The 23,390-nt window shown below is 52.3% G+C and overlaps 2 protein-coding genes across 5 annotated transcripts in view; one reads left to right on the forward strand and one right to left on the reverse strand.

Moving 5' to 3' along the window:
* Window positions 1–23,390, forward strand: part of LOC137347803 (tetratricopeptide repeat protein 28-like) — a 492,214-nt gene that overhangs the window by 320,364 nt on the left and 148,460 nt on the right. The window lies entirely within an intron of this gene.
* Window positions 9,822–11,915, reverse strand: LOC137347512 (uncharacterized). The gene has a single exon (XM_068011958.1). It carries the CDS (start codon window positions 11,372–11,374, stop codon window positions 10,067–10,069), a length of 1,308 nt encoding a protein of 435 aa, XP_067868059.1. The 5' UTR covers window positions 11,375–11,915; the 3' UTR covers window positions 9,822–10,066.

Here is a 23,390-nt window from a genome sequence, read left to right on the forward strand (position 1 = left end):
CGTCGTGATCTTTAGAACTAAGGTCATCTCTCACTACAGTACTAATGCCCTTTTTAATTAACAGAGCTCTCCCACCACTTTTTCCCAGCTTCCTAACCTTCCTGAATGTCACATACCCTTGGATATTCAGATCACAGCTTTGGGTTCCTTGTTGCCACGTCTCTGTAATGGCTATCAGGTCATACATATGAATTTCTATTTGAGCTGACAATTCATCTGTTATATTGCGAATGCTGCGGGCATTCAGAAACAGAGCCTTTACTTCAGTTTTGTTTACTGCTTTTGTAACCTCTGGCCCTGTCTGCTGACGCACTCTTAAGTTTGCAATCACTGTCCCTTCCTGTCATACTCTGATTAGCATTACCTTTATTGTTACCTTGATCTATTGCCTTACAAACATACAAATTAGGAGCAGGAGTAGGCCACTCAGCCCTTTGAGCCTGGTCCACCATTCAATAAGTTCATGGCTGAACTGATTACTCCACATTTCCACCTACCTCCGATAACCTTTCACCCCCTTACTTATCAAGAATCTATCTACCTCTGCCTTAAGAATATCCAAAGATTCTTCTTCCACCGCCTTTCGAGGAAGAGAATTCCAAAGACCCACGACCCTTTGAGAGAAAACATTTCTCCTCATCTCTGTCCTAAATGGGCGATCCCTTATTTTTAAACAGTGACCCCTAGTTCTAGATTCTCCTACAAGGAGAAACATGCTTTCCACATCCACCCTGTCAAGACCCCTCAGGATCTTATATGTTTCAATCAAGTCGCCTCTTATTCTTTTAAATTCCAGCGGATACAAGCCTAGCCTGTCCAATCTTTCCTCATAAGACAGCCCACCCATTCCAGGTATTAGTCTAGTAAACCTTCTCTTTACTGCCTCCAATGCATTTACATCCTTCCTTAAATAAGGAGACCAGTTCTGTACACAGTATTCCAGATGTGGTCTCACCAGCGCCCTGTATACCTGAAGCATAACCTCCCTATTTTTGCATTCAATTCCTCTCACAATAAACAATAACATTCTATTAGCTTTCCTAATTACGTGCTGTACCTGCAACTCATGCACTAGGACACCCAGATTCCTCTGCAACTCAGAGCTCTGCAATCTCTCACCATTTAGATAATATGCTTCTTTTTTATTCTTCCTGCCGAAGTGGACAATTTCACACTTTCCTACATTATACTCCATTTGCCAGATCTACGCCCACTCACTTAACCTATCTATATCACTTTGTAGACTCCTTATGTCCTCTTCACATGTTACTTTCCTACCTATCTTTGTGTCATCAGAAAATTTAGCAACCATACCTTCGGTCCCTTCATCTAAGTCATTTATATAAATTGTAAAAAGTTGAGGCCCCAGCACAGATCCCTGTGGCACACCACTCTTAACATCTTGCCAGCCAGAAAATGACCCATTTATGCCTACTCTCTGTTTCCTGTTAGCTCGTCAATCTTCTATCCATGCCAATATGTTACCCCCTATACCATGAGCTTTTATTTTCTGCAATAACCTTTAATGTGGCATCTGATCAAATGCCTTCTGGAAATCTAAGTACAGTACATCCACCGGTTCTCCTTTATCCACAGCACATGTAGTTGCCTCAAAGAACTCCAATAAATTGATTAAGCATGATTTTCTTTTACAAAATCATGTTGACTCTGCCTGATTACCTTGAATTTTTCTAAATGCCCTGCTGTAATGTCTTTAATAATAGCTTCTAACATTGTCCCTCAGACAGATGTTAAGCTAACTGGCCTGTAGTTTCCAGCTTTCTGTCTCCCTCCCTTTTTGAATAAAGGAGTTACATTTGCTATTTTCCAATCTCACGGAACATTCCTCAAATCTAGGGAATTTTGGAAAATTAAAACTAACGCATCAACTATCTCACTAGCCACTTCTTTTAACACCCTAGGATGAAGTCCATCAGGACCCGGGGACTTGTCAGCCGCAGCTCCAACAATTTGTTCAATACCACTTCCCTGGTGATTGTAATTTTCTTGAGTTCCTCCCTCCCTTCCATTTCCTGACTTACAGCTAATACTGGGATGTTATTTGTATCCTCAATACCGATGCAAAGTATCTGTTCAATTTATCTGCCATCTCCTTATTATCCATTATTAATTCCCCAGACTCTCTTTCTATAAACCAACGCTCATTTTGTTAACTTTTCTTTCTTAAATATCGACAGAAACTCTTACTATCTGTCTTTATATTTCTAGTTAGCTTTCTCTCGTACTCTAATTTTGCCTTCCTTATCAATCTTTTAGTAATTCTTTGCTGTTTTTTATATTCTGTCCAATCTTCTGATCTGCCTCCCATCTTTGTGCAATTACTGGGTTTCTCTTTAAGTTTGATACTATCTTTAACTGTTTTAGTTAACCATGGATGATGGGTCCCACCTTTGGAATTTTTCTTTCTCGTTGAAATGTATCTATTCTGTGTATTCTGAAATATCGGGCGGCACAGTGGCGCAGTGGTTAGCACCGCAGCCTCACAGCTTGACAAAACTTTTGGAATTCTATGATGACATTACGAGCAAGGTGGACAATGGGGACCCAGTGGATGTGGTGTACCTAGATTTCCAAAAAGCCTTCGACAAGGTGCCGCACAAGAGGCTGCTGTATAAAATAAGGATGCATGGCGTTAGGGGTAAAGTATTAGCATGGATAGAGGATTGGTTGACTGACAGGAAGCAGAGAGTGGGGATAAATGAGTGCTATTCTGGTTGGCAATCAGTCACTAGTGGTGTGCCTCAGGGATCGGTGTTGGGTCCGCAATTATTTACAATTTATATAGATGATTTGGAGTTGGGGACCACTTGTAGGGTGTCAAAGTTTGCAGATGACACTAAGATGAGTGGCAGAGCCAAGTGTGCAGATGACTGTGAAACTTTGCAGAGGAACATAGATACATTGAGTGAGTGGGCAAAGGTCTGGCAGATGGAATACAATGTTAATAAATGTGAAGTCATTCATTTCGGTAGGAGTAACAGTAAAAAGGATTATTACTTGAATGGTAAAAAGTTGCAGCATGCTGCTATGCAGAGGGACCTGGGTGTCCTTGTGCATGAATCGCAGAAGGTTGGTCTGCAGGTACAGCAAGTAATTAGGAAGGCAAATGGAATTTTGTCCTTCATTGCTAAAGGGATTGAGTTTAAAAGCAGAGAGGTTATGTTGCAGCTGTATAAGGTACTGGTGAGGCCACACCTGGAATACTGTGTGCAGTTTTGGTCTCCTTACTTGAGAAAGGATGTACTGGCACTGGAGAGGGTGCAGAGGAGGTTCTCTAGGTTGATTCCGGAGTTGAGGGGGTTGCTTATGAGGAGAGACTGAGTAGATTGGGATTATATTCATTGGAATTCAGAAGAATGAGGGGGGATCTTATAGAAACATATAAAATCATGAAGGGAATAGATAAGATACAAGTGGAGAGTATGTTTCCACTGGCAGGTGAAGCTAGGACAAGAGGGCATAGCCTCAAGATTAGAGGGAGCAGATTTAGGACTGAATTAAGAAGGAACTTCTTCACCCAGAGGGTTGTTAATCTATGGAATTCCTTGCCCAGTGAAGTAGTTGACGCTTCTTCAGTAAACGTTTTTAAAGCTAAGGTAGATATCTTTTTGAATAATAAAGGAATTAAGGGATACGGTGAGAACGTGGGTAAGTGGATCTGAGTCCACGAAAAGATCAGCCATGATCTTATTGAATGGCGAAGCAGGCTCGAGGGGCCGGACGGCCTACTCCTGCTCCTACTTCTTATGATCTTATGATCTTATGATCATCCCCGCTCTATTTAGTTTAAAGCCTTCTCTACTTTCCTCGTTATACAACTCGCTAGAACACTGGTTGCACCACGGTTCAGGTGAAGTCTATCCCAACGGTACAGCCCCCACTTTCACCAGTACTGGTGTCAGTGCCCCATGAACCGGAACCTATTTCTTGCACACCAGTCTTTGAGACATGCATACATCTCTCTAATCTTATTTACCCTATGCCAGTTTGCACATGGCTTAGGTAATGATTATTACCTTTGAGGTTCTGCTTTTTAATTTAATGCCTAGCTCCTCATACTCTCTATGCAGAACCTCTTTCCTAGTTCTATCTATGCCGTTGGTACCTATGTGGACCACGACCACTGGATCCTCCCCCTCCCACTACAAGTTCCTCTCCAGCCCTGAGCAGATGTCCCAAACCCTTGCACTGGGCAGGCAACACAGCCTTCTGGACTCTGTCTCTTGGCTGCAGAGAACAGTGCCTATCCCCCTAACTACACTGTCCCCTACTACCACTACATTCCCTTTAACTCCTCCCACTTGAATGGCTTCCTGTACCATGGTCAGTCTGCTCATCCACAATACAGCCCTTGCTCTTGTCCATAGAAGCTGCAAGAACTTCAAATTTGTTGCTCAATTGCAAGGGCTGAGGCTGCTCCATTCCCACCTTCGCTATTCGTTTACTTGCCTGACTCGCAGTCACTCCCTCCTGTCCTTGACCACTGACCAAATCAGATCACCCTATCCTAAGGGATGTGACTGCCTTCTGGAACAAATTATCCAGGTAACTTTCCCCCTCCCTGATGCATCGCAATGTCTGCAAGTCAGCCTCCAGCTCACTAACTCTGAGCCAAAGCTCTTCAAGCAGCACTTACTACAGATATGGTTGTCATGGATTGCTGTGGCATCCAGGAGCTCCCACATGCTGCAGCCATGGCACATCATCTGTCCTGCCATCTTTATTGTGTTAATTAAATTAAATTTATTTTTCTTGATTAATTTATGGTCCCCCTCTTCACCAAACTCACTCACTCACCAATCTTCCTTCCTTCACACTCTGCGCACTCAAGCAGCACTAAGTGGAGACCAAGCAGTGCCTGAGCTGTGGCCTAGCCAATGTTTTGGACAGTAATCTAACTGTGGCCTAGCCACGGTTTTAACTATTGTAGCTTATTCATCTGGAAAAAAAGCAAGTTACAGCATTTGACTATGTCTGAAACTATTACAGGGATTTCGCTTCCAGAATGTCATTCCACATGTTAGTTGCTTGTTGTGTGAGGAGGAATTTCCTGACAAAGGTCCTAAAATTTGTCTTTTGTTTGTTTGATCCCACATCCATCTCTCCTCCTGCCACAATTTAACTTGAAGTAATAGTCCAGATCTACCTCTCAATAATGTTTCCTGTCTTATAAACCTCGTAACTTAGTAGTACCACCATTAACTGAGCTGGCTGAGACCCGAAGGACATAGGACTGGGCTTGGAGCAGTTGGGGTGAGACCAACATGAGGGAATAACCTACTTGGCCCTGTCCTCAGCAATCTCCCTGTCACAGGTGCATCTATGCATGATAGTCTTGTTGAAGTGACCACCACACAGTCCTCGGAGAGACCAAGTCCCGTTTTCACATCAAGGGAATCCTTCATTTTGTCTTGTGGCACTACCACCGTGCTAAATGGGACAGATTCACAACAGATCTAGCAGGTCAATAAATGATAAAAAATTGAGTTCCTGACTAGCAAGGCAGAATTTTGGAACAGGCATATTGTTTGGATTGTCCGGTTTGGGATTTTGGAAAAACTGTAGTGATTGGAGGAATGGTGGATTTCTGGTACTGTGAGACTTTTGCTATTATGCAATCTGTGGAACTGCATATTGTTAGGATTGTGGGATTGTGAAAATAAAGGAAAGTGGAATTAACCACCTCGTGATAACAATTTCGAAATACAACTGCCTGACAACCAATAGAATCATAGGGTCATAGAGTTATACAGCACAGAAACAGGCCCTTCAGCCCAACGTGTCCATGCCGGCCATTTTCCAGCACTTGGCCCGTAGCCTTGTATGCCATGGCGTTTCAAGTGGTCATCTAAATACTTCTGTAAATACTTCTTAAATGTTGTGAGGCATCCCGCCTCTACCACCCCTTCAGGCAGTGTGTTCCAGATTCCAAACACCCTCTGGGTGAAAAAGTTTTTTCTCAAATCCCCTCTAAACCTCTTGCCTCTTACCTTCAATCTATGCCTCCCAGTTATAGACACCTCCACTAAGGGAAAAAGTTTCTTCCTATCTACCCTATCTATGCCCCGCATAATTTTGTATACCTCAATCAGGTCCCCTCTCAGCCTTCTCTGCTCTAAGGAAAACAACCCTAGCCTATCCAGTCTCTCTTCATAGCTGAAATGCTCCAGCCAGGCAACGTCCTGGTGAATCTCCTCTGCACCCTCTCCAGTGCAATCACATCCTTCCTATAGTGAAGAACTGTAAACAGTACTCCAGCTATGGCCTAACTAGTGTTTTATACAGCTCCATCATAACCTCTATGCTCTTATATTCTATGCCTCAGCTAATAAAGGCAAGTATCCCATCTGCCTTCCTAACCACCCTATCTACCTGTGCTGCTGCCCTCAGTGATCTATGGACAAGTACACCAAGGTCCCTCCGACCTTCTGTACTTCCTAGGGTCCTGCCATCCATTGTATATTCCCTTGCCTTGTTAGTCCTCCCAAAACCTCACACTTGTCAGGGTTAAATTCCATTTGCCACTGTTCCGCTCATCTGACCAGCCCATCTATATCATCCTGTAATCTAAGGCTTTCCTCCTCACTATTTACGACACCACCAATTTTCATGTCATTTGTGAACTTAGTGATCATACCTCCTATATTCACATCTAAATCATTAATGTGCACTGCAAACAGCAAGGGTCCCAGCACCGATCCCTGCGGTACACCACTGGTCACAGGCTTCCACTCGCAGAAACAACCCTCAACCATCACCTCCTGCCACTAAGCCAATTTTGGATCCAATTTGCCAAATTGCCCTGGATCCCATGGGCTCTTACCTTCTTAACCAATCTCCCATGCAGGACCTTATCAAAAGCCTTACTGAAATCCATGCAGACAACATCAACTACTTTACCCTCATCTACACATCTAGTCACCTCCTCGAAAAATTCACTCAAGTTTGTTAGACATGATCCCCCCTGAGAAAGCCATGCTGACTATCCTCGATTAATCCCTGCCTCTCCAAGTGGAGAGTAATCCTGCCCTTCAGAATTTTTTCCAATAGTTTACCTACCACTGATATTAGACTCACCGGCATGTAATTACCTGGTTTATCCCTGCTACCCTTTTTGAATAATGATACCACATTCGCTGTCCAATCAGATGTCAGCACTATGAGTGAACTCTGACCTCTCATGGACACACAGTAAATATTCTGAAAACACCTGCCTCCAATTGCACCATCAGACATCTAGTTCAACAGGCTTTTGCAAGGACTGGAGTGATAGGCATTTTATTGTGCAATGTCAAAGCACATTCTGCACCTTTTCATTCCTTTTAGCATATAACTAAGCTGATGAATATGCACGAATATGTTTGTAAATGTACTGAGAGAAAAGTTATTGTTTAGACCAAAAGTAAACAGAGCCAATGAGGATTTAGTCAACCTAAAACATGCAGGAAGTGACACAAGAGAAATGGAAGTAAATACACTGGATAATAAAGGGGCTGACCTCCCAACACACGTATTTGGATGAAAACTTTCTCACGCTTTAGAAATAGCTGCGTGGCACCATGTTTAAGAGGGGCCTGCCTTGTCTCTGCTCACAGCTCTCAGTGCTGAACACTCTGATGTTGACATCTGTGTGAGGAGGTGCCACAGACAGAGAACTGATTCCAGTCACATTCCCCTTCACCTGCTAGGCGCGTGCTGCAACACGCCACATAAAAAAGGGTAACCTTTAACCTCTTCCTGTTGGCACACAGTTTGCTGTTAAATATTTAACAGTGCTTAGCAGCTTGGGAGCTGACTGTAAGCTGCCAGCCTCTGGGAGCCTGCCACACTGGGAGATTCACAGCACTGGCTCTGTCAAAGCAGCCTCTCCTGAGTAGGGGAGATGGAAACAGAGTTGAAATTGCACCGTGTTTTCCACAGGTGAAACGAGTCTGGAATTTTTTTTTAACCTTAATGTACGTGTGCTGCAGAGAAGTTGGGATCTTTTCGCTCTCTCTCTCTCTGTCAAACCTGGTGATAGCCTGAAAATAGCACAGAGGTTAACTGGTCAAGACCTTCTAATTGTCAGTCGAAGATTCCCAACTGGTCTAATGGTGTGGAGTCCTGTTCTTCAAGGAGATGGGAGAGATGTGGGGATTTGGGGAGATGAATAGTTATCTCTGCAGAAACTGGAGGAGCAGGTGTTCTGTGTGTTTTAAAAGTGAGTGAAGTAGAGCGAGAGAGAACGAGAGAATTAGCAGAAGATGCAGCTTGCTGAGGTCATTTTCTGCACTGTATGTCTGGAAGACGATAGCCTGGAGGCTGAGAGACTGCCTCGCATTCTCTCTGAGTGCCTGCACACATTCTATGAGGGCTGCCTTGAGAAACTGACGGGGTTCAATGTCTTCCACATCGTTTGCTCCGTATGCAGAGAGGCCAATGATCTGCCAGATGCTGGCAAGGTACAGAGCCTGCCCATCAGTACCAGGGTCTCCCTGCCTCCCCAGACCAGCCTGCACAATCAGGACTTGAGCATCTTGAGGTTTATGGATCCCGATGCCCCAGCCTGCCCAGCTTGTGACAGCCTCACTCTCTGCACCCACTTCAGACAAGATGAGACAATCACCCAGTACCACTCCTGTGGCTGGCTGGGCACTGGCACAGCAGAGACACAGAGCAGCCTGATGCAAGGAGGGGACAGGTCACCCAAGCTACACAAGGACAATATGGGGCCAGCTGTCCAGAGACCCTTCCTAATCACAAGGCTGTGTAAACTCTTGAGGTAAGAACTGTGCTCCTTTATAAGAGACACAACTTCACTGGCTGGGGTGGGGGTGGGGTGGGTAGAGGGGCAGCAGTCACTTGCCCTGAGGCTGGATTGAGGGTCCAGGTCCAGCCAAGGGCAGTGAATTCTGTAGAGACCTCAAGAGGTCGCGGCACCATTTTCAACAGTTGTACACAGAGAGCCACCTGAGCTCCGGTGTGCTGTCTGGCTCAGCCATAGGAGCTAGTCCAGTGGCCAGAACCATGACTTTAGAACAACCCCTGTGCACAATTGTCATTCTGTTCTAGCTGGCGTGGGAACATTGATCTGACAGTGTCCTGATCCCATGTAAATAGACTTGGCCCCTTCCAGCTCCACAATAAAGGCATATGGGGAACCCGAATAACCATCACTTCCGCAACGTGCTCCTGCCCCAGTCCCTAACCCAACTAGACCCTAGACCCTGCAAACTCACTGATGGCTCTTTTGAACTGTTGAACCACAGAGAAGCAGCAGTAAAGAAATGTTTTGAAACAGTACGATATTTTAATTATTTATTGGACAGTTCTGAAACAATGGCTTGATCTTGCTTTGTTATGCAACTCTAACCCTTCCAGCTCCTCCCTGCTCCAATCCCAACCCATCCAGCTCCTCCCCGCTCCAATCCCAACCCATCCAGCTCCTCCCCGCTCCAATCCCAACCCATCCAGCTCCTCCCCGCTCCAATCCCAACCCATCCAGCTCCTCCCCACTCCAATCCCAACCCATCCAGCTCCTCCCCGCTCTAATCCCAACCCATCCAGCTCCTCCCCGCTCCAATCCCAACCCCTCCAGCTCCTCCCTGTTCCAATCCCAACCCATCCAGCTCCTCCCCGCTCCAATCCCAACCCATCCAGCTCCTCCCCGCTCCAATCCCAACCCATCCAGCTCCTCCCCGCTCCAATCCCAACCCATCCAGCTCCTCCCTGCTCTAATCCCAACCCATCCAGCTCCTCCCCGCTCCAATCCCAACCCATCCAGCTCCTCCCCGCTCCAATCCCAACCCATCCAGCTCCTTCCCACTCCAATCCCAATGCAGCCAGCTCCTCCTCGCTCCAATCCCTATCCTAACTAATTCCTACCACTCCAACCTCTAACCCAACAAGCTCCTACTGTCTCCGCCCCTTATTCCATCACCTATGATTTCCAATGTCTATCTAAGCTCTAGTATTGATTTGCAATAATTGGAAATTAGTGCTACATCACTTTACTACTAAGACTTTGTCCAGAAGAGCAGGGTGTGTGACCCATCATTCCCTGACCTCACAGCAACGTGAAGAGTAAGATGAGGATGATCACAGGGGTGAAAATGAGCGAGAGGCACAGTAATTCCAGCCCATACAGGAGGAGGATGGAGCAGAGGTAGCAGCATGAAGACGTCTGATCACACCGTGCCAGCACATTCACCAGCCACAACGGGTAACGCAGACACGGCAAATAGCCACAACTCCGTGTGGTCTGCAACCGCTGACGGAAAGCCTGCTCCAGCTGCCTGCATGGCCCCCTTCTTGGGGTTGGGTGTGTAGGCACTGCACCTGGGCTGCCAGCTACCACTCGACTTAAAAATGTCATCTCTTCCTGAAACTGGCGGATCTCCCACATGGGCATCGGGGTCCTCTGGCGACAGATGGGGCAGCAAATCTGGCTGGTGCTGTTCTCACCCACTTTCTCCATAATGCTTTTTACACAACTGTCACAAAAGCTGTGGTTGCAGTTCAGCAAAGCTTGCTTATGAGTGCCAGAGTCATACATCTCAGTACAGACAGGGCATTCCTGCTCCATACTGCCTATTGCGACATCAACTCCAGCACACTGAGTTGTGTCAGATACATTGTGAAACAGCACAGGCCGTCTGCGCTCATCTTTCTCTTCTCCAGCTTCGCTACCTGTTGTGTGGGCCATGGCCTGACTTCCTCCACCTGCAAGGCCCACTCCTCCAGCCAGCAAAATCTTGGAGTCGACTTGTAGGTGTTCTCGGCAATCTTTCCCTGCAGCAGACAGCAGAGGTACATCGCCAAGGTCCAGCAGGGACTCTCTTGAGCCACCTCCACTCTTTCCCTGCTCTCCTGTCTCTTCTGTCCCGGTAGTTGAGGGATTTTGCTGGGAAGGAGAGCGGCTCTCTACCTGGTTGACTCCTGACGATGTCCTAGTTGGTGGGTCTTCCCCATCAGATTGTTTCTGTTGATGCACAATAGGGCTACCCCCCACAGGAGGAACAGTAACAGTCAGTGTAGCTTCGGATGCCATCTGCAGTGTTTGTAAAATCCTTTGCACATCTCTCTTACTGGCATTGTCACTATTCACCTCAATCTCAGAGATACACTGGGATTTCTCTTTCTCTTGGAGGCCACTCTCCTTGGCATCAATGGTGGTTTGGGTCCAGTTCTCAGGGCCTCGGCTGGGTAATGGGAGCCACCCCTTGATTTCCTGCTCTGCAGAAGGGTTTAGTTTCTCTGAATTCACTGATTGTCTTTCAGTCACCTTTAGGTGAATCCATTTCTCAAACGCTCCCCTCCCCTGTCCTTCACCGTTAGATTCATTCTCCTCCTGAAGATTTAGCGGAGTCTCCATTGCACTTAAGTTGATACTTATTGGTTTAGGAAAGAGAACAGTCGTCACATAATTGTAAAAATCTCTGTTCCTATGACTCCCTGTGATGTTAACTTTGACATTTACTTCTTCCTCACGGTTTGAGTTTGATGGATAAAAGCTGATGCTTGCCCAACCTCTCGTCTGAGGGCCTCGGTGTCCCTCGGCCTACCACAGTCTTTTGTGTTTGCAACCTCTCCTTGCAGCCTGACCACAATATCAAGTTCAGCAAGAGTCCCAGCACTTGCCTGCAATGCCAGGTAGCTGTCCTCTGTCAGTGCCTTGATGTCAAACCTTGAGGACTCACAGTGCATCACATCTTCGGAGCTGATAGGTTCTTGTATCCTTGCGAACCGTCTCCCGGTCGAATTACTTCAATCTCGATTCTTCAGGAGATTGCCGCCAGTCTCGGCATTAGCTGCCCTTATAAGGTAGGTGCCAGCCTGTAGCTGTGACTCAAAGGCCCTGTGCCTGTTGGTGCTGTGTGCCAGAAAAAACATGCCTTTCTGCAAGATTAGAGAGATAGCAGGCCTCCCAGAAAATCACAGCAAGCAGTCACACGAAGGCCCCTCTGAGCAACCAATTAATGCATGCCCAAGGCCCGCGTAGGCTGGGGCGAGCTCAACAAACAATGCTGAGTACACAAATCACAAATTCAGTAGCCTGGTTGTTACTTCAGTTAACTCTTAAAAGCCTGGTATCCACATTCTACTTTGCACAATCAGGATTCGGGATTGGATGTAATCACTGGATGCTGGAAGTCTTCTTTTGGGCCTCCTTATCTCGAGAGACAATGGATATGCGCCTGGAGGTGGTCAGTGGTTTGTGAAGCAGCGCGTGGAGTGGCTATAAAGGCCAATTCTGGAGTGACAGGCTCTTCCACAGGTGCTGCAGAGAAATTTGTTTGTTGGGGCTGTTGCACAGTTGGCTCTCCCCTTGCGCCTCTGTCTTTTTTCCTGCCAACTACTAAGTCTCTTCGACTCGCCACAATTTAGCCCTGTCTTTATGGCTGCCCGCCAGCTCTGGCGAATGCTGGCAACTGACTCCCACGACTTGTGATCAATGTCACACGATTTCATGTCGCGTTTGCAGACGCGATTGGGATTGGATGTAATCACTGGATGCTGGAAGTACTTTGAGCAATTTCAAGAACTAATGTGGAACTGCTAAGGGGGCTCAACTGCATTTAAAGGTGCTTGAACTTACTAGGGTACAATACGAGGGGTGAGAGTACCTGACTGGGCTACAGTTCCACAGATATTAACACCTCACTGGGGTAGGTTCCACAGATAATGACTCCTGACTGGGTACAGTTCCACAGATATTGACTCATTCCTGGGTACAGCTCCACAGATATTGACTCGTTACTGGGTACAGTTCCACAGATATTGACTCATTCCTGGGTACAGTTCCACAGATATTGACTATTTACTGGGTACAGTTCGACAGATATTGACTCCTTACTGGGTACAGTTCCACAGATATTGACTCCTTACTGTGTCCGAGTTCCATCGATATTGACTATTTACTGGGTACAGTTCCACAGATATTGACTTCTTACTGGCTACAGTTCCATACACATTGACTCCTTACTGGGTGCAGTTCGACAGATATTGACTCCTTACTGGGTACAGTTCCAGAGATATTGACTCCATAAAGGGGTACAATTCCACAGATATTCACTCGTTCTTGGGTACAGTTCCACAGATATTGACTCCTGACTGGATACAGTTCCACAGATATTGACTCCTTAAAGGGGTACAATTCCACAGATATTGACTCGTTCCTGGGTACAGTTCCACAGATATTGTCTCCTTACTGGGTCCAGTTCCACAGATATTGCCAACTGACTGCGTACAGTTCCATAGATATTGACACCTTGCTGGGGTACAGTTCCACAGATATTGACTCCTTACTGGGTACAGTACCACAGATATGGCCTCATTCCTTGGCACATTTCCACAGATATTGACTCCTTACTGGGGACAGTTCCACAGATATTGACTCCTTACTGGGTACCGTTCCACAGATATTGACTCCTTCCTGGGTACAGTTCCACAGATATTGCCTACTAACTGGGTACAGTTACTCAGGGCAGCCCTGAGTCACTCCACTGTGAGGGAGCAGCCCTGAGACACTCCACTGTGAGGGAGCATCCCTGAGACACTCCATTGTGTGGGAGCAGCTCTGAGACACTCCACTGTGAGGGAGCAGCCCTGATACACTCCACTGTGAGGGAGCAGCCCTGAGACACTCCACTGTGAGGGAGCAGCCCTGAGACACTCCACTGTTAGGGAGCAGCCCTGATACAATCCACTGCGAGGGAGCAGCCCTGAGACACTCCATTGTGCGGGAACAGCCCTGAGACACTCCACTGTGAGGGGGCAGCCCTGAGACACTCCATTGTGAGGGAGCAGCCGTGAGTCACTCCACTGTGAGGGAGCAGAACTGAGACACTGCACTGTGAGGGAGCAGCCCTGAGACACTCCATTGTGAGGGAGCAGCTCTGAGACACTCCATTGTGAGGGGGCAGCCCTGAGAGACTCCATTGTGAGGGCGCAGCCCTGAGACACTCCACTGTGAGGGGGCAGCCCTGAGACAATCCACTGTGAGGGAGCAGCCCTGAGACACTCCATTGTGAGGGGGCAGCCCTGAGACACTCCACTGTGAGGGAGCAGTCGTGAGTCACTCCACTGTGAAGGAGCAGCCCTGAGACACTCCATTGTGAGGGAGCAGCGCTGAGACACTCCATTGGGAGGGCGCAGCCCTGAGACACTGTGAGGGAGCAGCCCTGAGACACTCCAATGTGAGGGAGCAGCCCTGAGACACACCACTGTGAGGGAGCAGTCCTGAGACACTCCACTGTGAAGGGGCAGTCCTGAGACACTCCACTGTCAGGGAGCAGTCCCGAGACACTGTGAGGGAGCAGTCCGGAGACACTCCACTGTGAGGGAGCAGCTCTGAGACACTCCACTGTGAGGTAGTAGCAATGACACTGTGAAGGAGCAGACCTGAGACACTCCATTGTGAGGGAGCAGCCCTGAGGCACTCCACTGTGAGGGAGCAGCCCTGAGACACTCCATTGTGAGGGAGCAGCCCTGAGAAACAACATTGTGAGGGAGCAATCCTCAGACACTCCATTGTGAGGGAGCAGCCCTGAGTCACTCCACTGTGAGGCAGCAGCCCTGAGACACTCCATTGTGAGGGGGCAGCCCTGACACACTCCACTGGTCGGGAGCAGCCCTGAGACACTCCACTATGAGGGGGCAGCCCTTAGACACTCCACTTTGAGGGAGCAGACCTGAGACACTCCACTGTGAGGGAGCAGCCCTGAGACACTGCACTGTGAGGGAGCAGCCCTGAGACACTGCGAGGGAGCAGTCCTGAGACACTCCACTGTGAGGGAGCAGCTCTGAGACACTCCACTGTGAGGGAGCAGCCCTGATGCACTCCTCTGTGAGGGAGCAGCCCCGAGATACTCCACTGTGAGGGAGCAGCCCTGAGACACTCCATTGTGAGGGGGCAGCCCCGAGACACTCCATTGTGAGGGAGCTGCCCCGAGACACTCCATTGTGAGGGAGCTGCCCTGAGACACTCCACTGTGAAGGAGCAGCCCTGAGACACTCCATTGTGAGGGAGCAGCCCTGAGACACTGCACTGTGAGGGAGCAGCCCTGAGACACTCCATTGTGAGTGAGCAGCCCTGAGACACTCCATTGTGAGGGAGCAACCCTCAGACACTCCATTGTGAGGGAGCAGCCCTGAGTCACTCCACTGTGAGCGAGCAGCCCTGATCCACTCCACTGTTAGGGAACAGCCCAGAGACACTCCACTGTGAGGGAGCAGCCCTGAGACACTCCACTGTTAGGGAGCAGCCCTGAGCCACTCCACTGTGAGGGGGCAGCCCTGAGACACCACCGTGAGGGGGCAGCCCTGAGACACTCCTTTGTGAGGGAGCAGGCCTGAGTCACTCCATTGTGAGGGAGCAGCCCTGAGTCACTCCACTGTGAGGGAGCAGCCCTGAGACACTCCACTGTTCGGGAACAGCCCTGAGACACTCCACTGTGAGGGAGCAGCCCTGAGCCACTCCACTGTGAGCGAGCAGCCCTGATCCACTCCACTGTTAGGGAATAGCCCTGAGACACTCCACTGTGAGGGAGCAGCCCTGAGACACTCCACTGTGAGGGGGCAGCCCTGAGCCACTCCACTGTGAGGGAGCAGCCCTGAGACACTCCACTGTGAGCGAGCAGCCCTGATCCACTCCACTGTTAGGGAACAGCCCTGAGACACTCCACTGTGAGGGAGCAGCCCTGAGACACTCCACTGTTAGGGAGCAGCCCTGAGCCACTCCACTGTGAGCGAGCAGCCCTGATCCACTCCACTGTTAGGGAACAGCCCTGAGACACTCCACTGTGAGGGAGCAGCCCTGAGACACTCCACTGTTAGGGAGCAGCCCTGAGCCACTCCACTGTGAGGGGGCAGCCCTGAGCCACTCCACTGTGAGGGAGCAGCCCTGAGACACTCCACTGTGAGCGAGCAGCCCTGATCCACTCCACTGTTAGGGAACAGCCCTGAGACACTCCACTGTGAGGGAGCAGCCCTGAGACACTCCACTGTTAGGGAGCAGCCCTGAGCCACTCCACTGTGAGGGGGCAGCCCTGAGCCACTCCACTGTGAGGGGGCAGCCCTGAGACACTCCTTTGTGAGGGAGCAGGCCTGAGTCACTCCATTGTGAGGGAGCAGCCCTGAGTCACTCCACTGTGAGGGAGCAGCCCTGAGACACTCCACTGTGAGGGGGCAGCCCTGAGACACTCCATTGTGAGGGAGCAGCCCTGAGTCACTCCATTGTGAGGGAGCAGCCCTGAGACACTCCACTGTGAGGGAGCAGCCCTGAGACACTCCATTGTGAGGGCCAGCCCTGAGTCACTCCACTGTGAGGGGGCAGCCCTGAGACACTCCATTGGGAGGGTGCAGCCCTGAGACACTCCACTGTGAGGTAGTAGCAATGAGACTGTGAAGGAGCAGACCTGAGACACTCCATTGTGAGGGAGCAGCCCTGAGACACTCCACTGTGAGGGAGCAGCCCTGAGACACTCCATTGTGAGGGAGCAGCCCTGAGAAACAACATTGTGAGGGAGCAACCCTCAGACACTCCATTGTGAGGGAGCAGCCCTGAGTCACTCCACTGTGAGGCAGCAGCCCTGAGACAATCCATTGTGAGGGGGCAGCCCTGACGCACTCCACTGGTCGGGAGCAGCCCTGAGACACTCCACTATGAGGGGGCAGCCCTTAGACACTCCACTTTGAGGGAGCAGACCTGAGACACTCCACTGTGAGGGAGCAGCCCTGAGACACTGCACTGTGAGGGAGCAGCCCTGAGACACTGCGAGGGAGCAGTCCTGAGACACTCCATTGTGAGGGAGCAGCTCTGAGACACTCCACTGTGAGGGAGCAGCCCTGATGCACTCCTCTGTGAGGGAGCAGCCCCGAGATACTCCACTGTGAGGGAGCAGCCCTGAGACACTCCATTGTGAGGGGGCAGTCCCGAGACACTCCATTGTGAGGGAGCTGCCCTGAGACACTCCACTGTGAGGGAGCAGCCCTGAGACACTCCATTGTGAGGGAGCAGCCCTGAGACACTGCACTGTGAGGGAGCAGCCCTGAGACACTCCATTGTGAGGGAGCAGCCCTGAGACACTCCATTGTGAGGGAGCAACCCTCAGACACTCCATTGTGAGGGAGCAGCCCTGAGTCACTCCACTGTGAGCGAGCAGCCCTGATCCTCTCCACAGTTAGGGAACAGCCCAGAGACACTCCACTGTGAGGGAGCAGCCCTGAGACACTCCACTGTTGGGGAGCAGCCCTGAGCCACTCCAATGTGAGGGGGCAGCCCTGAGACACTCCACTGTGAGGGGGCAGCCCTGAGACACTCCTTTGTGAGGGAGCAGGCCTGAGTCACTCCATTGTGAGGGAGCAGCCCTGAGTCACGCCACTGTGAGGGAGCAGCCCTGAGACACTCCACTGTTAGGGAACAGCTCTGAGACACTCCACTGTGAGGGAGCAGCCCTGAGACACTCCACTGTTAGGGAGCAGCCCTGAGCCACTCCACTGTGAGCGAGCAGCCCTGATCCACTCCACTGTTAGGGAACAGCCCTGATACACTCCACTGTGAGGGAGCAGCCCTGAGACACTCCACTGTTAGGGAGCAGCCCTGAGCCACTCCACTGTGAGGGGGCAGCCCTGAGCCACTCCACTGTGAGGGAGCAGCCCTGAGACACTCCACTGTGAGCGAGCAGCCCTGATCCACTCCACTGTTAGGGAACAGCCCTGAGACACTCCACTGTGAGGGAGCAGCCCTGAGACACTCCACTGTTAGGGAGCAGCCCTGAGCCACTCCACTGTGAGCGAGCAGCCCTGATCCACTCCACTGTTAGGGAACAGCCCTGAGCCACTCCACTGTGAGGGGGCAGCCCTGAGCCACTCCACTGTGAGGGAGCAGCCCTGAGACACTCCACTGTGAGCGAGCAGCCCTGATCCACTCCACTGTAAGGGAACAGCCCTGAGACACTCCACTGTGAGGGAGCAGCCCTGAGACACTCCACTGTTGGAGCAGGCCTGAGCCACTCCACTGTGAGGGGGCAGCTCTGAGACACTCCACTGTGAGGGAGCAGCAATGAGACTGTGTGGGAGCAGCCCTGAGACACTCCATTGTGAGGGAGCAGCCCTGAGACACTCCACTGGAAGGGAGCAGCCCTGAGACACTGCGAGGGAGCAGTCCTGAGACACTCCACTGTGAGGGAGCAGCTCTGAGACACTCCACTGTGAGGGAGCAGCCCCGAGATACTCCACTGTGAGGGAGCAGCCCTGAGACACTCCATTGTGAGGGGGCAGCCCCGAGACACTCCATTGTGAGGGAGCTGCCCTGAGACACTGCACTGTGAGGGAGCAGCCCTGAGACGCTGCACTGTGAGGGAGCAGCCCTGAGACACTCCACTGTGAGGGGGCAGCCCCGAGACACTCCATTGTGAGGGAGCTGCCCTGAGACACTCCACTGTGAAGGAGCAGCCCTGAGACACTCCATTGTGAGGGAGCAGCCCTGAGACACTGCACTGTGAGGGAGCAGCCCTGAGACACTCCATTGTGAGGGAGCAGCCCTGAGACACTCCATTGTGAGGGAGCAACCCTCAGACACTCCATTGTGAGGGAGCAGCCCTGAGTCACTCCACTGTGAGCGAGCAGCCCTGATCCACTCCACTGTTAGGGAACAGCCCAGAGACACTCCACTGTGAGGGAGCAGCCCTGATCCACTCCACTGTTAGGGAACAGCCCTGAGACACTCCACTGTGAGGGAGCAGCCCTGAGACACTCCACTGTTAGGGAGCAGCCCTGAGCCACTCCACTGTGAGGGGGCAGCCCTGAGCCACACCACTGTGAGGGGGCAGCCCTGAGACACTCCTTTGTGAGGGAGCAGGCCTGAGTCACTCCATTGTGAGGGAGCAGCCCTGAGTCACTCCACTGTGAGGGAGCAGCCCTGAGACACTCCACTGTGAGGGGGCAGCCCTGAGACACTCCATTGTGAGGGAGCAGCCCTGAGTCACTCCATTGTGAGGGAGCAGCCCTGAGACACTCCACTGTGAGGGAGCAGCCCTGAGACACTCCATTGTGAGGGAACAGCCCTGAGCCACTCCACTGTGAGGGGACAGCCCTGAGACACTCCATTGTGATGGAGCAGCCTTGAGTCACTCCACTGTGAGGGAGCAGCCCTGAGACACTCCACTGTGAGGGAGCAGCCCTGAGACACTCCATTGTGAGGGAGCAGCCCTGAGACACTCCACTGTGAGGGAGCAGCCCTGAGACACTCCATTGTGAGGCTGCAGCCCTGAGTCACTCCACTGTGAGGGAGCAGCCCTGAGACACTCCACTGTTAAGGAACAGCACTGAGACACTCCACTGTGAGGGGGCAGCCCTGAGCCACTCCACTGTGAGGGGGCAGCCCTGAGACACTCCATTGTGAGGGTGCAGCCCTGAGTCACTCCACTGTGAGGGAGCAGCCCTGAGACATTCCACTGTGAGGGGGCAGCCCTGAGACTCTCCACTGTGAGGGAGCAGTCCTGAGACACTCCACTGTGAAGGGGCAGCCCTGAGACACTCCACTGTAACGGAGCAGCCCTGAGACACTCCACTGTGAGGGAGCAGCCCTGAGACACTCCACTGTGAGGGAGCAGCCCTGAGACACTCCACTGTTAGGGAGCAACCCTGAGACACTCCACTGTGAGGGAGCAGACCTGAGACACTCCATTGTGAGGGAACAGCCCTGAGACACTCCACTGTGAGGCAGCAGCCCTGAGGCACTCCACTGTGAGGGAGCAGTCCTGAGACATTCCACTGTGAAGGGGCAGCCCTGAGACACTCCACTGTGAGGGAGCAGCCCCGAGACACTGTGAGGGAGCAGTCCGGAGACACTCCACTGTGAGGGGGCAGCCCTGAGACTCTCCATTGTGAGGGAGCAGCCCTGAGTTACTCCACTGTGAGGGAGCAGCCCTGAGACACCCCACTGTGAGGGAGCAGCCCTGAGTGACTCCATTCTGAGGGAGCAGCTCTGAGACATCCATTGTGAGGGGGCAGCCCTGAGACACTCCATTGTGAGGGCGCAGCCCTGAGACACTCCACTGTTAGGGAGCAGCCCTGAGACACTCCATTGTGAGGGAGCAGCCCTGAGACACTCCATTGTGAGGGAGCAGCCCTGAGTCACTCCACTGTGAGGGAGCAGCCCTGAGACACTCCACTGTGAGGGAGCAGCCCTGAGACACTCCATTGTGACGGAGCAGCTCTGAGACACCACTGTGAGGGAGCAGCCCAGAGACACTCCATTGTGAGGGAGCAGCCCTGAGACATTGCACTGTTCGGGAGCAGCCCTGAGACACTCCACTGTGAGGGAGCAGCCCTGAGACACTCCACTGTGAGGGAGCAGCTCTGAGACACTCCACTGTGAGGGAGCAGCCCTGATGCACTCCACTGTGAGGGAGCAGCCCCGAGATACTCCACTGTCAGTGAGCAGCCCTGAGACACTCCATTGTGAGGGGGCAGCCCTGAGACACTCCATTGTGAGGGACCAGCCCTGAGTGACTCCATTGTGAGGGAGCAGCCCTGAGACACTCCATTGTGAGGGGGCAGCCCTGAGACACTCCACTGTTAGGGAGCAGCCCTGTGACACTCCACTGTGAGGGGGCAGCCCTGAGACACTCCATTGTGAGGGACCAGCCCTGAGTGACTCCATTGTGAGGGAGCAGCCCTGAGTCACTCCACTGTGAGGGAGCAGCCCTGAGACACTCCATTGTCAGGGGGCAGCCCTGAGACACTCCAGTGTGAGGGAGCAGCCCTGAGACACTCCATTGTGTGGGGGCAGCCTTGAGACACTCCATTGTGAGGGAGCAGCCCTGAGACACTCCATTGTAAGGGGGCAGCCCTGAGACACTCCATTGTGAGGGAGCAGCCTTGAGACACTCCATTGTGAGGGAGCAGCCCTGAGACACTCCATTGTAAGGGGGCAGCCCTGAGACACTCCATTGTGAGGGAGCAGCCTTGAGACACTCCATTGTGAGGGAGCAGCCCTGAGACACTCCATTGTAAGGGGGCAGCCCTGAGACACTCCATTGTGAGGGCGCAGCCCTGAGACACTCCATTGTGAGGGGGCAGTCCTGAGACACTCCAGTGTGAGGGGGCAGCCCTGAGACACTCCATTGTGAGGGAGCAGCCCTGAGACACTCCACTGTGAGGGAGCAGCCCTGAGACACTCCATTGTGAGGGAGCAGCCCTGAGACACTCCATTGTGAGGGGGCAGTCCTGAGACACTCCAGTGTGAGGGGGCAGCCCTGAGACACTCCATTGTGAGGGGGCAGCCCTGAGACACTCCACTGTTAGGGAGCAGCCCTGTGACACTCCACTGTGAGGGGGCAGCCCTGAGACACTCCATTGTGAGGGAGCAGCCCTGAGACACTCCACTGTTAGGGAGCAGCCCTGTGACACTCCACTGTGAGGGGGCAGCCCTGAGACACTCCATTGTGAGGGAGCAGCCCTGATCCACTCCACTGTTAGGGACCAGCCCTGAGTGACTCCACTGTGAGGGGGCAGCCCTGAGACACTCCATTGTGAGGGGGCAGCCCTGAGACACTCCACTGTTAGGGAGCAGCCCTGTGACACTCCACTGTGAGGGGGCAGCCCTGAGACACTCCATTGTGAGGGAGCAGCCCTGAGACACTCCACTGTTAGGGAACAGCCCTGATACACTCCACTGTGAGGGAGCAGCCCTGAGACACTCCACTGTTAGGGAGCAGCCCTGAGCCACTCCACTGTGAGGGGGCAGCCCTGAGCCACTCCACTGTGAGGGAGCAGCCCTGAGACACTCCACTGTGAGCGAGCAGCCCTGATCCACTCCACTGTTAGGGAACAGCCCTGAGACACTCCACTGTGAGGGAGCAGCCCTGAGACACTCCACTGTTAGGGAGCAGCCCTGAGCCACTCCACTGTGAGCGAGCAGCCCTGATCCACTCCACTGTTAGGGAACAGCCCTGAGCCACTCCACTGTGAGGGGGCAGCCCTGAGCCACTCCACTGTGAGGGAGCAGCCCTGAGACACTCCACTGTGAGCGAGCAGCCCTGATCCACTCCACTGTAAGGGAACAGCCCTGAGACACTCCACTGTGAGGGAGCAGCCCTGAGACACTCCACTGTTGGAGCAGGCCTGAGCCACTCCACTGTGAGGGGGCAGCTCTGAGACACTCCACTGTGAGGGAGCAGCAATGAGACTGTGTGGGAGCAGCCCTGAGACACTCCATTGTGAGGGAGCAGCCCTGAGACACTCCACTGGAAGGGAGCAGCCCTGAGACACTGCGAGGGAGCAGTCCTGAGACACTCCACTGTGAGGGAGCAGCTCTGAGACACTCCACTGTGAGGGAGCAGCCCCGAGATACTCCACTGTGAGGGAGCAGCCCTGAGACACTCCATTGTGAGGGGGCAGCCCCGAGACACTCCATTGTGAGGGAGCTGCCCTGAGACACTGCACTGTGAGGGAGCAGCCCTGAGACGCTGCACTGTGAGGGAGCAGCCCTGAGACACTCCACTGTGAGGGGGCAGCCCCGAGACACTCCATTGTGAGGGAGCTGCCCTGAGACACTCCACTGTGAAGGAGCAGCCCTGAGACACTCCATTGTGAGGGAGCAGCCCTGAGACACTGCACTGTGAGGGAGCAGCCCTGAGACACTCCATTGTGAGGGAGCAGCCCTGAGACACTCCATTGTGAGGGAGCAACCCTCAGACACTCCATTGTGAGGGAGCAGCCCTGAGTCACTCCACTGTGAGCGAGCAGCCCTGATCCACTCCACTGTTAGGGAACAGCCCAGAGACACTCCACTGTGAGGGAGCAGCCCTGATCCACTCCACTGTTAGGGAACAGCCCTGAGACACTCCACTGTGAGGGAGCAGCCCTGAGACACTCCACTGTTAGGGAGCAGCCCTGAGCCACTCCACTGTGAGGGGGCAGCCCTGAGCCACACCACTGTGAGGGGGCAGCCCTGAGACACTCCTTTGTGAGGGAGCAGGCCTGAGTCACTCCATTGTGAGGGAGCAGCCCTGAGTCACTCCACTGTGAGGGAGCAGCCCTGAGACACTCCACTGTGAGGGGGCAGCCCTGAGACACTCCATTGTGAGGGAGCAGCCCTGAGTCACTCCATTGTGAGGGAGCAGCCCTGAGACACTCCACTGTGAGGGAGCAGCCCTGAGACACTCCATTGTGAGGGAACAGCCCTGAGCCACTCCACTGTGAGGGGACAGCCCTGAGACACTCCATTGTGAGGGAGCAGCCTTGAGTCACTCCACTGTGAGGGAGCAGCCCTGAGACACTCCACTGTGAGGGAGCAGCCCTGAGACACTCCATTGTGAGGGAGCAGCCCTGAGACACTCCACTGTGAGGGAGCAGCCCTGAGACACTCCATTGTGAGGCTG

Source organism: Heterodontus francisci, chromosome 32 (assembly GCF_036365525.1).
Source record: "Heterodontus francisci isolate sHetFra1 chromosome 32, sHetFra1.hap1, whole genome shotgun sequence".
Lineage (NCBI taxonomy): Eukaryota > Metazoa > Chordata > Chondrichthyes > Heterodontiformes > Heterodontidae > Heterodontus > Heterodontus francisci.